Raw genomic sequence first — 18,362 nt, forward strand, 5'->3', positions numbered from 1 at the left:
CAACGCGATGTTTTTCCGAGGGGAAACTCGATCCTTTTTGTTATTTTCACAAATATCACAAATTCAGCTGGACCAGTTTAGAAACGTTTCTATGGCAACAGAAACATTTCCCTTCAACATGTATTATTTTTCCATATTGGAACCATATTTTGCATCGTATAATTTTCAACGTGTTGATTCGTTCGACGATTGAATTTACAAAAATTTAACTTGAGAAGTGAAATAGACTAAAAAAGAGATCAAATTTTTCAACAGAGATATTTTCCATCAATATTTTCGCAAAACCATAAATATAGCAACGTACTGGAATTTTCTACGCTAAAATTTGGCTCGAACCCTCGCATCACTCGATACCGAATTTGGTCGCACAGTTCGCACGCCACCCGTAAGTAGATAATAATTTCTGATTACGAATAATCAGACAAGTATACGCGATATACTTTGGAGGGGTTGGATGGTAGTTTCGCCACGAATGTGCAACGAATTATTCCCAGAGAGCGCTATGAAAATACACGCGAAATGACCGTGAAATAATCTTCGGAATCGTTGGCTTATCGGAATATGTGAAAAATGAACGATCACGGACCGTTAAACGCTTAATCGCGTATGCAAAATTGTTACGACCTTGTCTATAAGTCTTTTTATCCTTACTTTTTTATCACTGAGTTTGAAGCGTAATTATAATAATAGAACGATTAGTGAATAAGTCGATTACCATGCGATTAGAAGAAAAAATACCTACAAGTAATTTAGGCGAGTACGAATTTCAAATAAAGCATTATAATTGTGAAAACAGGAGATAAATATAAGTTAGATTTCTCAATTTTTACAAGCGATTTTAAAATTCAATCAAGAAAAACGAATTCATTCTTCTACCACGTAATCTTGAATTGATTTATCACAGTCGGTTTAATTATTAAAATCCACGTACCGTGTAAAATATTTCCGTGAGGTGATACACGTACGCGTTCCTCACGTATGTCCTAATGATCCTGTCTCTCCTCTCACCCTCGAACCCTTGCTGTACGTCCTTCTCCGCGAATTTCCATAGTGCTTCGCTGGTAGTTACACCGAATAACAAATCGTATTTGTTATTACTCGTGATCGGAGCACCGTGTTCAGCTTTCTTCGGCAGTGGCCTGCAACAAAATTAATTTATGTACTTTGTATGTACCTCTTTTATCTTTTCCTTCGTTGTATTTAGTTACGTGTGTTAACATTTATGTGTTTTAGCGACGTCATTTTTAATAATATTACGATCCGACGTAAAGTTTTCCGTTCATCGCTACTTCCAAAGTTCGTAAAAAGGAAAAAAGATGCACCGAACACCTTGCGACACTGTTCCAACTGTTAGATATCGAATATGCTAATGGACCTTGTAGTAGTAGCTTGGGTCATTTACAATCGCGTTAATGAATCGTACTATAATGTCTAGGGTGAGCTTAGCTGGTTTCACATCTGCTTTACATTTAATGAAGGGGGACGTTGATAAAATTCTGAGATGAAAAACGAAGACGTTCGTCCCTCTCATAATTGAAATATATTATCAGTACTCCGGTACAAGTTCTTCCAGAAGTTGATCAAGTAAAAAATGATAAGATGTTCATTATTAATTAATATCCATTAAAAAATGTTGAGAATATTGGTAAAGCGGGGAAAAATATTGTAATTTTATAATAATGTAAAATCTTTGTAAATATCTTATTTTTTTGCTTTCAAAAGAGAATAATTGATTCCTACCCGAATCCTTGGAACTCCGGACCCATGTAGGACAGCAAATCTTTTTGAAAGTCTGCCTTGATGACTACACCGTCCACGCTGGGTCCAAATGCACTCAAAAATGTCGGTGGTTGAATGTCAACCAGCATAAGCTCTTCTAGGCTTCGGTCTCGGAGACAGTCAACAATTAGTTCGTTGTCTTTGAGCAGATCCTCGGGGATCGAGCAATTAACTGCCCTGGCAAGTCTCAAAGCGTAAGAAACAGGATCGTCGACGACTGCCCACGACGACAGAGCGCTGCCTGATAATAGGATAGCTCTCTTGAATAAACCTATATACAGAAATTTAGTATGTTCGTTTAATGATGCTGCAGTATATAAGAAACTATTATATAATACAAAAACCATTCAAGCAATCTTTGAATACAAGTTTTTGATAAGATAAAAAAAAATGTATTTTGATTATTTTTCAACGCTTATTCAACCATTTATAATACCTTTTAACGTAATTATCATTCAATGACAATCTTTGACATCTCGATAAATTCTATGGAAGTCTTTTTATATAGAAAAATTTCTTTTAGTTCCATTTGGAAGTAGAGCATATCTTTTCTTTGCGTCTCCTGTTTTTAGCATCTCTGTGAGAGAAATATTGAAAATAATCGAAGGTATGGTGCTTTCCCCAGACGATCGTATATATATTAAACGAGCACATTCTAACCACGGCTACGGGAAAGAAAATTCTAGAAAAAGAGAACATTTTCGAAGAGAAGCTCGTTTCTGCTTTTTCTTCTACCATGAAAAACAACGGGGCAACATTTCTCTTGCCGTCTACCCTTTGAAAGTCTACTTTTCCAGGCGAAAAGAAATCAAGTTGTAACAAGAAATAGCCGTGAGATGCTTTGATCTTTCTTTATAGCCTGGGATATCTAGGAAACGTTTTCAAAGCATCTATTCGAAGAGACAACTTTAATTTATCGAACCTTTCAAATTTTACGTTAATACCTGTGGCTCTAAATTAATCCTTTTAGGAACTAATAACGTCTAGAAAAACTTCGCAATAAATGTTGCGTTGATTTACTGAAATTCCCGTTAATTTTCCCAAACATTATTACACGAACAGTACATGGAAAATTAATTTAGAAAAGAAAGATATCGAGATAAAGAAACTTAGATAATGATAAAATTCCTATTATATTGTAAGGATGTAGTATGTCGATGTAGGGCACGGAGCTATAAATTACAACGAGTCTTTTTTGTAGACGCGCCACGAAGATCGGCGTTAAGGAGGAAACTTGTTACAGTCTGGAACAAAGGAGATGGAAATTACATCAGAAAGAACGATATCGTACGAATAACAAGCGCGTTGCGCTGGTTGTACTTATCGACGACTGTCACGTAGCAAGGATAATTGAGCTACCATTCCGTTCTCGTCTCGGTTTCGAATGCAAAAGGCTCCAGAAATTTTCGAAGAGAATACACTATTGGTAAAAGAATCGTTTATGTATAATATATTTTATCGCATTGCAGGTGATAACACAATTCTTGTAATTTGTGGAACACTAAACGAAATGGATAAATAGATGCTCTGTGTTTAAAACATTTCAGTCGAGAATAGAATGCCTTTATCGCTCCGATTTCGATGTAAACGATAGCAAACGACACGATTAGACAACCAATGTAAGACTTCGGAAGAATGTAAGATTACAAACCTTCTACCCATCTACAACGATCCAATCGCCAAGAACAAAGCTGTTTCGTTAACTTCTAAAGCCATTGCCTCAATTATACGCCTTCTGCTGGCCATCTTCGCGACCGACAATTTATCAAGACAGATTTATACCAGCAATTTCCAGCGGCCTGTATTCGGGAAGCCCCATCGACGTAACCGTCGGAGCAATATCGGTCGGGAATCGGCAAGGCTAAGCGAGAAATTCCAGTCTGACAGGCTGGAACGTTCGTTGGAAAAAAGACGAGATGGAAAAACGAACCCAAAGAAACACAGAGCCAGATCGTGGACGTTCCGCGGCCTCATAAAAGCAGGAAGTATTTTCCAATAGCACGTGAGAATACCCGTGACCACTGGGGAAGAAGAACGATATTTCACGCGCATAATATCGCGAGAATTTCTCCTTCCATCGTTTTCTACTTTTCAGCCTATTACGCTTTATCCCGTGTAACCATTTCTCGTTTCATCGTTGGTCGAGGAAGAACCGTTAACAGTTAATGGAACCACGTGAAAACTACTAGAATGAAGATAAAAGAGGAAACAAATGATATTGATAGCTGTATCATTTATATTTCAGCGTTTTTACACTCTCTTGCAAATTGACGATCGCAAAAGTTTTTTAGAATTTTTGCACATTGCTTTCCAGTTTATTCGTTTCTGTAATCTACCGTTTCTTGTTCTTTTTCTATCCTGTTTTGGCGTGGAGAATGCTTCAGTTTCTCTGATGATAATTATCTTATCTTCGACACTCTCCTCTTCAAGAATGATACAGGTGGTTGGCAAAGATAAAGGAAGAATTTATCGGAGATACGTGAAGAATTAAGGATGAAATTTTATTCGCGTGAAAAAACAGACGACCGACCAGATAAGATTATAAACCCTGGATAACTCGATACCAACTAACAGTCGAACCATCGAACCATAACATTGAGCCATCAAAGATTCGTATACTCTGTTATATTCTATTCTCTTAATCTGTAATTTTATAAAATTTTACCGTTACGAATACAAAAGTTATTCACATATTTCATATCTGTTATTCTATTTTTATAAAAGATTATTTGTGAAAGTTTAGGATGTAAAACTCCTCACGATATAGCAGAGAACCAATTTTTTTACCCGCACTTCGATAGAAACGGTGATTGAAAGATTGAAGTAGTATAAGCCTGTCACGGATCAGACAACCGTGTCGCGTTACTTATATCTGGTATTCTAACTACTCGGAAACTTCTATAAAAATTATTTCTAAGTAATATAAATCGATATTAACTTTATTTCTACTTCTTTCTCTTGGGTGTGTTGAGAATTACGAACAAGAGAAGCAAGAAGCAATCGATCTTCGGAATTGCATCTTGAGAAACGTCCGAGCTTCAACGTCGATCAGAAACCAGTTCGACACACATAAGCTCGTTTCCTTCTGAATTCTTCTCGAGAGTCTCGTTAGCGGTTCGTTCTACGATCGAAGGAATCACCGAGAAGTATTGGATTCCCCCATTGAAGAAGAAGAGGCTTCGCGACCGTCGCCGTCTCGTTATTTATGGCATAACGATTTTTCTCTACTCTTTGCGCACATTCGACCAGAACATCGTAGCTCTGGTTAATTGTTTCGGCACAATCGGCGCGTGCGAACAAAATTATGAACGTGACAACGGTGTATAGAATTTAATCGAACCGAGAAGAACCGTAAAGAAGATGTAAAAATGGTTTCATGCCTTGAGTAACGTAGAATGAGAAACTGGATTTTTATCGTGTTACGCGCGAACTTTTCCAAGTTCGTTGAGATTCGTTGAGATTACTTGGCGAAAGTCACAGTCGATCGAATAAACTTCAAACTTGAGAATAAGGGAGAGAGGAACGGCGAAATTAAACGTATTCTTGGTAAGCCTGATTTTTTATTGATCTTTCAATTTTAGAGAGTTTCTTCAGAATTTATTCTATATAATTCGTTTCGCCCGTGGTTGAAAACTTAGAGAGATATTAAAGATGGTTTATGAAGCGTTACATCGTGAATCGATCGTTTATTTGAATGATGTATATGCCAAAAGTACGGAGCATATTGTCGACAGAGAGAAAAAGATTACTCACCACGCATGACCGTCGGGCTGATGGCGAGAAAATGAACACAGGCGGCCCCAGTCCCTTGACCCATCAGCGTCACGTTATTGGGATCGCCGCCAAACAGAGCAATGTGCTCTTTGACCCACTGAAGCGCCGCGATCTGATCCATCAGACCATAATTCGCGACCCTCGCCTTGGTCTGAGGCGCCATGTTGGCGTTGAGAAAACCAAGCACGCCCAACCGGTAGTTCATCGTTACGATCACTTGGTCCGTGTAGCTGGCTAGTACACTGCCATCGTACGGATTTCCGCTGCCCCAGTCGTAGCTCTCCCCGTGGATATACAGCACTACCGGATGCTTTCTACTATTGTCTGCCATGCCTGTGTACAGAAACATATCTTTTATCGTTTCCTTCCATATAAAAAAAATGTGTAAAAGATATCCAAATGAGAAATAGGGATATCCCTGAGACAGTTTAGAGATCTTCTTTTACTCGAGAATAATCTCTCCCTTTCATCCTTATTCATGCGATATACCATAGCACGCGTCAAATCCGATAACCGACATCGACGCGACGTAGCGACTAAAATATTAACAGTGTGCCGTCAGTCGATGTTTGGCAAACAATCGTCGAAGGAAAACGTTGCAGGCAACTCTGAACTCTCGTTCCGTTCAAGGTCCGTCGCAGTCTTTGTTCCCTTATCGTCGTCTCGTCTGGTTGAAGGTACAGCCCCGAGCAACGAAGGACGCAACGAAGAGTGGAGAGAATCGGAGGGTTGAAAGGGGATGGAAGTATGATGGCATTGTTCACAGCGAAGTCTGTCAGCGATTTACGGTTACGCCAGAGAAGAAAAGAGAAGAGAAAGAGAGAGAGAAAAAGAGAGAGACGCGACACTGGGAAAATTAACCTTGCGACAGAGAATGCTGGGCGTGACGAAACGTTCCAGCGGATATGATGGCCCGCTAATGCTTCTTTGCTATTGTCGCGTGCTTCTGTATGACAGCTGGGCGCGTTCTAGGCACCGTGAATTGCGACATGTGTCGATTCGTACGCGGGATCGCGTGAAACGCGCTTGGCCGACAGAATGTAACGAGAAAACGCGTTGGCTAGCACAAACGGCAGACTTTTGATTAGAGCTGGAATGTTTTACTGGAACGCGTCTCGTGATTGGATGCAAACCCACAGGGAGCTGCGGGAGTCACTCGATCGTTCTTCTATATTGCAGAAATTCGTAGATGATTCGACATTTGTAGAGAATTGTAATTGGGATGCGAAGATCAGTAAGAGGGAAAATTTCTTCTATCGTGATTTCTTCGAGACAAAATATAGTTGACGGTACGATTTAATCGTTTGGCTATTGTAAATTGCAACAGAGCAAAATGACAGTAGTGCGAGTCAATCATAAGATTAGCTTCTCTAATCTCGCTCGTAACTATTCAATATTTGCGTTCATCAGCAATCACATTTTCCTGCAATATGCACTGACTATTTAGCCAACGATGAAATTACCAGAACTGGTGAACAACTGGTCAATACAGCATGAACTACCAAATACCGCTTAAATTAACACGGTACGTATTTCGATGCTGTATGAGCTCGAGTTACCTTTGATCGATTTTATCGAAAAGGAAGAATTCCAGTGGTTCGCCTATTTCCTATCGCGGAACACCGACCCCTATTCGAGCGACAATATCAACGTCCACGAGAAAACGGGCAAGGAAGGAAGCGTTAAAGAAAGCAGCACGTGAACGACCCTCGTCGAAACAAAGACCGATGTTGACCGTATGTCTGGTCCTATAGAAAAGTTGCAGCCAGGGCTAAAGAGAGGCTTGCAGAGACGAGACGAGGCAGGGATGGTTGGCAAAAGGGATTCGAGTCTCGGTCTTCGCCTCACGCTTCAGAAAATATAAAGTCTGGGACAGTTCGTCGCTCCGAGCGCTTGAATAACCGTGAAGGGCTTTAATTTTAACCCAAAGATTGCTAGTTTAATGTATTTTCATTTCCATTTTGCTCTGTTCCATAATTAATGCCAATTTATTTTATGCGAGTACCCGAGTAATTTTCTGAAATATTGATGCTGTATAATTTAAGGTATTCTAGACACGAAGATTGGCTTTTGCTACATGAATACTCGAGCGTTGAATAAATTGCCACCAGGCGAAATGAGAAACCAAGGTTGCAATTTTCATTTGGCATTCCTATTTTTAATACCTCTCCGTCACCGAGGCGAAAGATGTAAATTCACCAGCCGTCAAATTTTCCATTTGCTACGAACAAACACCAGTTATTGAACACATTACACTCTTTTCTGCCTCCCCACATTTCCTTCGGTAATATCGCGTAGCTATATCTATCTGATATTCTATAAATAGAAACGTGTGTTACGTCGCAAGAGAAAAATGAATATCGCAGTAACTTTTTGCAGCCTGTTCCAATCATACCTAGCTCCTCCGCTCCCTTCGTTTCTTTACTCTAACAAGTTCTTCCAGATACTATTTCGTTACCTTTAACCGACTTTTTCCCTCTGTTATCTTTCAGTTTTAATTATTCTTAAGACTCATTTCTGACGACGTACTGTTATATATTACCGAAACCCGGAGCTTGAAAGATTTTATAAAGGACCGAAGGAAAAGAACGGCGACGATAAGGAAAATTAGAAAGGGTCTGCGTAATAAAATCTAGAAACCGTGGAATTGTAATCAGAAAGGACTAACGTTTGGACCTCGCTTCAAAATTCATAATTATCGATCTCATCCCTTTTAGACAAAACAGACGGATTGAAAAAACATCAATCTTTCTCTACCAACCTCGATCAGATGATTTTTAATAATTACGATCCTTTTCTCGAACCTTTGCGATTGGTTATCTTTTTCCTCGGTCCCTTTTGACACACAATCATGTCCGAGATTTTTTTAATTCGAAAGCTGTCGCGTGTCGGTTTCCTCTACCGAATTCCGCCCGTTTAATGGCACGCAGTCAGCCAATAAACCGCGTCGCAATTCTCGCGAGAGCTGGCTCAAAGGGGATGACGCTCGGTTTAGCCTCGAATACCCGTGATGCACGCACAGGCTGCGTCGAAAAAGCGGTCCGCGGGTGCATTGTGTTGCGGCCAGTGCAATAATGCGGTGGCCCGCGTCCAACCCCTTCTCTAGTTCCACCCTCTACTCTGTCCCAGTGAAATTAAATTGCTGGCTGCGCTTAAGTAGCGACCCCTTCACTGTTCCGAGCGCAAATCTGGTTACTCGCCTTTTCGAAGGGATTCCGGAGATTCGTAGGAATATTTTCAGCGTTAAGGGTGGATTTAAAGCCTGTTAACCCTTGAGGACCGCGTGTCGATAAAATTTGACGATGAAAAGTAAGTACGTAATGAAAAATTAGACAGAAGTAATATTTCTTGGAACAATTTGGTGTTTAATGGTTTGTGCAATAATTTTTTTTTGGGGGGGGGTATATTTTTGTAATTAGCTAATTTTTTGTATTTATAACTAATTAGTTTTACCCTGTCCTATTTTTCACGACATTACTAAAGTTTTGCTTAAATTCAATCATAAAACCACGAAATATCTGACACTCCTAATTCAGCTGTCTGACTATGTACAGACAGATCTACTTAAAGTTGGACCACAAAACCGAAGCGCCAGAGATCTACAGAGATACACGCAGTCGCGTAAAAAGCACGAACAACATCGAGAAACAATTCTCCACGATGTTTACTTTCATCCCATCCCGCATTGTTCACATTCTGGAGCATCGGCCCGTTTCATTTCCGGCAGATTTTCCTTCCATTACTTTCTCATCGTACTCGTACAAACTCCTTAACTCGTTTCTGCAGAACTTTTTCCTTTTCCTCGCCACATCCCCGCCGATCGCCTCCTCCTATCTTTCGTACCGTATTTCTACCGTTTCTGAAATTATCCCAGGATCTTAATCAAGTAAGTACTTCGTTCCGAAAAGCAGAGTTGCCGAGAGGCGTTTAGCCGGGTTTCTTCGCAATAGCTGACGCACGTCTCATATAAACATCCAGTTTATTAATGCAACTTGCACATTTTTACACATTTGTATGTACTTTAAAATGCTCCTTCGTTTCGACTTCGATTACTAAAGGAGAATTGTTGATTTCTTTACAAATCGCTGTTATCTCTTCGATATTGAATTAATTTTCTGAAGATGACAAATTTGTGTAGATTGTTTCTGATTCGATGCGAATGAAACATGGTCCCCTTATCCGACTATCCGTCTCCTCTAAGCCTATATCCATTAATCTCTTTCTGTTACTCTGTCAGGTCAGATAGTTAAAGAACAGTATCTTGCTGTGGGTAACCTGGCTCATTGATAACCATTACACAAGGGACCGAAGGGAAGAAAAAAGAAAAAGACGAAGGGTTTCATTGGAAGAAGAGAACCACGGGATCGTGTGGGGAGACAGAACCGAGCTTTCCTAACTGGCCTTTGTCGTCCACTGACAAAAGACAAATAACTCGCCTTTCATCTTGCCACCTACGGAACCGCAAAAAGCCATTCCGAGTTTCGCTTCATTCCGGACGCCGGACGCCGGACGTCCTCTGGATTTCGTTCTTCCTCCGCGAAAGTCCGAAAACTGGGACGAGTTAAAAGCGGTTTTCACGGGCCGCGTAGACACAGGGACAAACGAACGTGTGGGCAGGTCGTTCGAGGCCTCCAAAATACGTTCGGTTGCCTTTGAACGGCGCCATTCGAGTGACTCGTCTTACACACGCGCTCCCATTCGACGTTTTCGACGGTTTCTTTCGTTGGGATTGCCTCCTGTCTTTTGTTCCACGTTTGTTAGAACCTTTGTGAAATGGTCAACTTTCATCGTTGCTTTCTTTCTTCTGGTTCTAGGCTAGCACGTATCTTCGTTACAGAACAACCGAGCGAGAAATGAAACGAGTGAGAAATTCTTATTTTAGTGGAGCAGCATAATACAAAGACGATGTAACACGGATAAGAAATGGAAGAACGAAGATCTTAGTTTGAATTCGTCGGCATCTTCAGGGATATTCGCATTTAATTTAGATTTGGTGTAGTCCTCTGTTACGCAACAAGAATAGCGCGATTATTCTTTTTCGTGGTTACGCGGTTGCGATTTAATTGCTATTAGAAAACGTGGTTTAAGCATATTACATATTTTGGGAAAATTGAACTTTTGATCAATTACCTTGTATCGGGTGTCGACAATTTCTTTTCAGCTAAACCCTTTAATCTTCAAACATAGCTGGGCAAGACTTGCTTGTTACAAAACGGTTTCTTCTTCATTCGATGGATAAACTGCCAGGAACGAGGCCCGCAGGGAACAGAGCTTGAAAGAAATATTTCCTGGTCGTAAAGAAATTTGCTAACTGAAGTAGCTCGGCAGCTTGCGAGACGGCCAGGAACGCCCAGCCATGCTTCCGGTCCAACGGACTCCATCAAAAGCACCAGCTTCTTCTTCTTCTTTCGTTCTCTATCTTCCGTTCTCTAGTCGCTCTTCTTTGGCCCGGTCGCAGGCAAGTAGTGTTGCATATTTGATGAGACGTTTCACGGAGTCCTTTCAGCCGGCAAGTTCGCCGGTATTAGCATAGTAAACATGGATTTACGTTATGCCTATGCATTCGCGCGGGGATCAGGCGAACTTAGGCGTGTGCTCGCGCTGCGACTTTCGCGAACTATTCTCTGGCACGTACACGGTTGGCCTCGGTTGTCGCCGACCGGATTTCGCCTCTTCCACTTTGCTAACTTTCTTTTTATCGCTTTGCTTCATACCTCGCTGTCGAGTTAGTTGATTTATTTTAATCTTTCTAGTTTCTCTCGTCCTTCGTTACGCATATCTACCTTATATTTAGTGAAATATAGAGATTTGATCAGTATACTAATTAACTGGATTTTGGATTTACGTTTCATTTCAATTGTTGTATCATTGATGTATCCCTACGCAGCTAATTAATATCGAACTAATATCTCGTTGGTATTTGAACAATATCGTTGAATCGATTGCTAGGTGTTCGTGTTCTATACGCAGAACGTGATATTTTGCCCAATTATAATTAATATTACAATAGAAGCTCTCATTTTACCGCAAAAAAATAAAAGTAGGTAAAACGAAACTAGGATACGTTGCAAATTGCCCAAGTTATCAAACAATAAAAGGATATAATAGCGAAAAATTCAAGAAATTTTTGCCAGAAGGGACTTGTACGAATTTCACTCGAATCTTGTCAACCTCCTTGCGATAGACATTAAGGAGGTAAAAAAGCAGCTTCCATACGAGGCAGTTTAATTTCTCATTTGCACGAAACTACAACAATGTCTGCATACGGTAGCAATCGGGCGAGACACCGTCTCCATAGTGTCTTTATCCTTGATTGGATGCTGGCCCGAATCGATGCGCTTCGCTCTGTCTGTCCTCTTCCCTTTGAATTCCCTTACTTCCTCGCGTTCAACCTCCTTGAAACTATGTACACGGAGTTACACGTATTTACACGCCCTGTTCGAGCATCAGGTTTCGCACGCTTGCTCCTGCGCATAACCAGGAACGCGAGCACCGATAAAATTAATCTGTTTTTGGTGGAATGACGATTTGCTCGGAGAAGGTGCTTCGTGGTTGGATTGAGTTAAAGCGAGATCGTTGTTCCAGCTACAGACGTAGGTAGATAGAGAATTGAGTCAGAGGTAACAATAGTCTGAGCACTTTGACGTGTTTCAAAGTGTGTGAGTTAGTTAAACATTCTGTGAAGTAGATGTTTGCAAAATTTACAATTACCTTTGTGCAGCGCTTGAGTTAAGGCGGGCAAAGTTAAATTAATTAACGAATAGATGAACATTTTACCGAGACGTTTCGAAGTTGCTTTGCGCGTTTCAATACGAAATTAAACCATTCCGTTGCAAATTAAAAATTGGGTTCGTTTGATCGGGTTAATTGAAATCTTAAGTATTTGTGGGAGTCTCTTAATAGCTCCAAGATTATCATTTTGGTTACGGAAGGTATTAAGCCTGAATATATAAACTATATTTTGCTATCTGAATATTTACGTATACATAGGGTCATCTACAGAGAAATCTTGTACAAGTATCTGCACGACTAAACGGCCAATCCTCCTATCTTGTACATATCTCTCGTGAAGCTATTTGCATCCTGCATCTTTCGAAGATAATCGAAATCGATCCGCATCGTAAATGGCTAACTTTCGCTAACAGATATCCGCTATACTTGGTGGATGAATGAAACGATTAGGTTATTTTGCAAGAAAGGGATAAAATACCCGTTTAATTTAAGTATGTTAGAATTATCGATGTACGTTAAGCAAGATAACGAGTAAATTATCAGTCCGTGGATAAAGTTCTTTATTGTAATTGAAAAGAATGCTAATATACATATAAGAATAACCATTTTGTCAGTTATTAATTGGTTCACTTACTTTTTACTAGACCCGTTAAAGCACTTTCAGCTGCAACAGATATGTCAAAGGACGCGAAACAAAAACGTACTATAAACGATCAGTTTTTGATACAGGGCCGACAGTGTGGTTTACCAAAGGGGTGAAACTTGGCAAGCTGACCGCGACCAGGTAGAGTCTCACTTAATCGAGGTCGCGTAATTTAAGTTAAGCAAGTCGTAAAGCTCGATTCGTAATTACATGCATCCGTTATGCACCAACACCGAGCCATATTCGTACGTACATGCGTAATCGAAAATCGTTTAATGGCAGGAACCAATGGCCGTTTGCCCCGCTAAATTGTTTCGGCTTCGTCGTGCTTTCTTTATTTTCTCTCGCACGCGTGCCTTTCTTTTTCTTTTTCCTCTTGCCAGCAGCCGTAGCGGATATTGGAATCGTTCGAAATTTAATTGAAGCTACACCGATGCACAAATCCACGTTATATTTCCGCTATCTATTTGCCTCTCTACGTGTGTCTCTTCTCTTTTATTTATACGAGCTTTTACCCGGTTTCGTCCAAAAATTATTCGGTCTTAGCTTTTAATTTAACCATTGTATCACAATTACGCGTAAAATATTTTCACAGGTATTTTAATCACGAGATATTTTCGTTTCGAAAGCGGAGCATTGAGAGCACAAAGAGAACGAGTTAGTGACTTGGCCTGAAGGCAGCGAATGGCTATCGATGATACACGCGATCACGCATCGATATCTGTAACAGACAGCTTTCCTGTTACAACGCTTTCGATTATTAAATTGTTCATCGGTACCGCGGGACGATGCCAATTAAAGTGCATACTCGTGTGGGTAACGATAGTTAGATAACAGGTTTCTAGTAATATGGAAATACAGATAATGCGATTAAATATTTACAGGTTCGTGTCTGGTCGAATACGTTTTACGGATAATTGGAGAAAAAATGACTCGATCGAAAAAATTGGATTTGTGATCGATCAAAGCGTTCGAAATTCCTTTTAAAATATTATCAAGGGATACAAAGAACTATGATCTTGTTTTCTCGTCTGTTTCATTTTCATCTATAAATCTTCAGATATTTGTTAACTTGGAAAAAAATTTGCACGTTCAGATTCAGTATGTATGTTGACAATATAAAATTGGACAATATTATGCAACAGAACTTGCATATCTGAGACAAACTGAGAGTGTTCGATTCTCAACTACGTCTGCGTCGAATCTTACACGCGTGAGAAGTCGCAGCTGCTTACATACAAATCTATCTAACTAGACTGTTGTTTCTAATGCTTCCCTCACTAAAATTTATTCCGCAAACTCGGAAAACACACCTTCTGGCAATTGTCAATTGTTTCGCCCTCCGTGTATCCCACTGGTTGCACTCTGTTGAAAGCACCGCTTCCGGTGAATTTCTTGATACTTTGTTTAACTTTGTTCAACACTTGTATACTGGCTGATGCCTTCTTCTTCGGAGAACTAACGTTGCTAACAACTTTACTCAACATCGTAGTTTCGATGTTAGCGGACGTTCCAAATTTTTTAAATCGTGTTTCAACGATTCCAATGCGAACAATACTCGGGAAGGGAAACTTGAAAAATAAAACTACAAAACGTCTTGCTTCGAAAAAGAAAACTTTAGGCTCTGTACGATGACGACGAACGTTAATTAAGAATAGTTGATCTGACGTAAAACGATGTAAAACTTTTAATCGATCACGACATTCTTGCGTGTAATATCAAATACGCTAGCTATAGTGTTTGAAGAAAGTTAATATTATCGACTGCCAGTATTATCGTATCGTCAATGTTTCTTTTACAATATCCTTTGTATCGTTCGAGGACAGAGGTGGGTAAGAATTTGCACTAGAAAATTCTATTGTACCTCGTTTAACTCTGACAATTGATCAGAGAGAACCGAGGTCCTTTTAAAGAAACGATAAAATAATAAAGGGTTAAAACAGCAGTGTTGCGAAAAAAATTCAAGAACAGAACTGTTGCAACGCGAACGAGGAAAGTTTCGCTGTGACAATGAAACGGAAGGAACGCACACGGGTGGCCGGATTGCCAAGGCACGTTTCGAGTGCCAAACCTCAGGCTTGGCCGGGCTTATGCGCGTGGAACGCCGCAGCTGGCTAAATCCGAATCCGCCTAACCGCTACGTGCGCCTCTCTTCGCTTGTTAAATGTCCCGCAGAGCGAGCCGTAAGGCGGCCATCGGCCCGAATCCGCTGGAGGCGTGCTCGTGCTGCCTTCTCTCAACTTCGTTTCTCTGTGTTTAAGCGAGTTAAGCCGTTCTCCTCTTGATTCGGAGCGTTCCGCGTTGCAACGAGCGACGGGAATCGGTGATTCAGCGTGTTCACGCGCTAGGATTAAACAGAGTTTGGCTAATAATCCACTTCTAATTACAAGTTTCTTCGGTTTTCCTTGTCATTAAGCAATTTCGCGAATGTTTGTAAATCGTGGTCGTGAATTTTGATGGGAACAGGAAGGGCTGCTTTTTATGAGCATGAATCTTCGATTTTCTTATCGTTGGAAGGTTTTGACAGGTACGTAGGAGAAAAGAGTGTTCAATAAGTAATGACTAGATGAAAGGCTTTTTCTTCGAGAGCATGCTGAAGTAAGATAATGATAGCTCAAGTAATAGGATTCTTTTGTGCTCCGAGACCCCGATCTTCCTATTCCTCGATATCGTCAGACATTGTTATAGCATAATTTTCAATAGTCGGTGATTAATTTTCGAGATACAGACTGAAGAAGCGAAGACTGAAGTACGAAATAAAGTTCGGATGTTCCATTTTTTCTCTCCTTGATACTGCGACTGGAAGATTTCACAGCATTTTTAAATTAAAGTCTTTTGAAGGAACTTGAAAACAAAATATGAAATCGAATGGTCAACGAGAATTTCCCACGTGACATTTTATTAAAGCCGTGGCGCAATAACTGGGCATCAGATGGTGGGCTGGCAAGATTCGTTCTCGCGGTGTAAATTGTCTGCTGTATCTTCTTTTTTTCTTTCTGTTTTTTTCTAAAAGGAACGCACCCATGGGAGCGTCAGGCAACAGTCGTAATTCCAATAGAAGTTCAATTCCATCGGATTGTTACGTTTTTATGCTCGATTACTCGGTAACCGTTCAGGCATCGATGCGTTCCCTATAGATGTAGGAAAATGCGCGCTCTCATACACACAGAGATATCGTACGGTAACATCGCGGACGATAAATCAATTAGCTGACTTTCAATGCCATGAAACCGCAAAACTGCACCTCCAAGAGAACACTCAAAAGGTAGACAAAAAAATGGGTAAGGTGTGGATATCGATTTATCGTCCGGTCAGCGGTTTGTTAAATTTTTTTTGTTCAAAGTGGTCGCGTTTCTCTCTGTTCCACTGTTATGGACTTTCTATGCACATTCGATTGGTTATTTTTATGACTTTCAAGTCCACTTATTGGCAAACGCCTCGCGTACGAGTTCCTTTTAATCCGAGTAAAAGTTTCATGCTTGAAAATTGTGTCTGCAAACGAGATTACGTCTACATATATATCTTAATACAAATCGACGAATGACATCATTCTTCAGTCTTTGATAGTGGAAGAGCAACGCCAGCAGTGTCCGCTGTTGATATATATTTGTATACGAGATTAAGAATTCGATGATTTCAACGTCGTAGAGATTAAGTCATTCTCATCATCTTTGAGCTTAAACTACGATCGCTGAGGATTGGTATGTTAAGATGTATGGTCGCTTTTAATTAACTTTGTAATTACAGTTTAGATACGTTCCATGTAATCTGGCTAGCTTACATTACCACATTGCACTATGGTGACTATAGTTACCAGCATAACTATAGTAGGTGTTAAATAAACGCAGAATCTCTTGTTGCTTTGTCATTCCACCCATATATCATGAATAATATGGATGAATAAGTAAAGTTTTGAAGGCGATTTTTCTGAACACAGCGTTGCAAGAAAATGCACGGCAGAATTATTCGAAAACTGCGTGCTTCGACTGTAATTCACTTTGGAACTGCGAGCAATTTCGATAAATCACCAGGCAATACCAGCCTTCCTCGCTTCAAGCCGCCTTGTGTGTTTGAAACACTTTCACGTTATTTCTTCTGCGTGCTAAGGAAGAAATGCGGCAGAGAGAGAACGAAATTTGGGAAGAAACGACGACGAGGGACAGCGAAGGAGAACAAGGATCGCTAAAGCATACAACTTGCGTCTTCAGCTTAGAAAACCACCTTGCCGTTGGTTTTATAGGGGACTTAACCTCGTCAAGGTCTTAACTAAAAGCGTCACGTACTGACGTGGGCGCAAAGGAAAAATACTGCTCGTGTTCTTCATCGTTTTAGGCTGTCATAAAATAAATGCCTTCTTCGTGTCAACCTTAGACGATATACGCCACTTTGACCATTTAATGAATAGAATAAGAATCATTGTCTTTGAATCTTTTTTATGTCCAGATTTCATGAACGTGACATGTAGAGAATGGTGGATAAATTGGTCCGGTCTTTTGGTTCTGAAGGTTCAATTAAAGAACAAAAAGTGGGTTATGAACAATTTCCGGAGCACAAGTACGTACGGCTCATTAAAATACACGGTACAATAGAAAATGGCTCCTACATAGTACAAGGTTGGTAATTAATTCCTAATCGACCTCGCAAAATCGATTTCGAATTTTACTCGACTCTCGAACTGCTCCTAGTCGACTATTCCAAAGTTAATTAGTCAAGATCGATGTAGATGACCAGAATTGATTATACTCGTATTAACACAATGCCAGACTTCGACGTCGGGACCAAAAGCCGACCTTGTTAACTTCCTAAAACAATTCTCTTATACCTAGCTTTACGATACATTTAATTTTATTGTTACAGCAGAAACTTATCAATAAAGTTCGCGGAAGAATTACGTTCGTCGTTTCTCAAAAAAATTTCACTCAGAGTACTCGAGTCTCTACGTATATTTTTTATAATCGTGAAAAAATCAATGTCCGATGGCACGAGGACAATCGTGCTGAAAAAAGGAAAACCGCCCGCTCCAAAGGAAAACCGCTAGAGTGTTCTTCTCGTAGCCGTTCTTTCGATAGAAAGAGGGACGCGATAAGATCGAGTATTGTTGAGCTTTCAGACAATTCTTTGCTTACAGAGGTTCGTTGGAAGTCTCCTGTTAGCCAACCAAGACGATGCTTCGACTGTTCTCTTCCTGCCTCGTCCTTTCTCCACGATAAAATGGAATTATGGCGGAAAGATTGTCGAGTGTGACTTCAAACAGAAGCTACTATATCTCTGGCAGGCTAGACAAGCGAAACTGCTACTTCTTCGTCGTTGTACGTGGTTCACCAAAGAGCTTGCTGGTCAACAAATCGAGTGTTCGACTGGTTTGCTACAGTTTAGAATACGATGACAGAAAGGTATCTTGTTTTCGTAATCTATGATAATTCTTTCTCTTTTT

The 18,362-nt window shown here is 40.3% G+C and overlaps 1 protein-coding gene across 2 annotated transcripts in view; it reads right to left on the reverse strand.

Moving 5' to 3' along the window:
- The window catches only part of LOC132906198 (neuroligin-4, X-linked), a 263,676-nt gene that overhangs the window by 99,242 nt on the left and 146,072 nt on the right, over positions 1 to 18,362 (reverse strand). For both annotated transcript variants that reach the window (XM_060958161.1, XM_060958162.1), the window contains exons 5-7: positions 5,533 to 5,886; positions 1,741 to 2,050; positions 932 to 1,139 (exon numbers count right to left, since the gene is read on the reverse strand). In XM_060958161.1, the coding sequence (XP_060814144.1) occupies positions 932 to 1,139; positions 1,741 to 2,050; positions 5,533 to 5,886 (872 nt within the window). The remainder of the gene's footprint in view (positions 1 to 931; positions 1,140 to 1,740; positions 2,051 to 5,532; positions 5,887 to 18,362) is intronic.

The sequence above is a fragment of the Bombus pascuorum genome, chromosome 4 (genome assembly GCF_905332965.1).
Source record: "Bombus pascuorum chromosome 4, iyBomPasc1.1, whole genome shotgun sequence".
NCBI lineage: Eukaryota > Metazoa > Arthropoda > Insecta > Hymenoptera > Apidae > Bombus > Bombus pascuorum.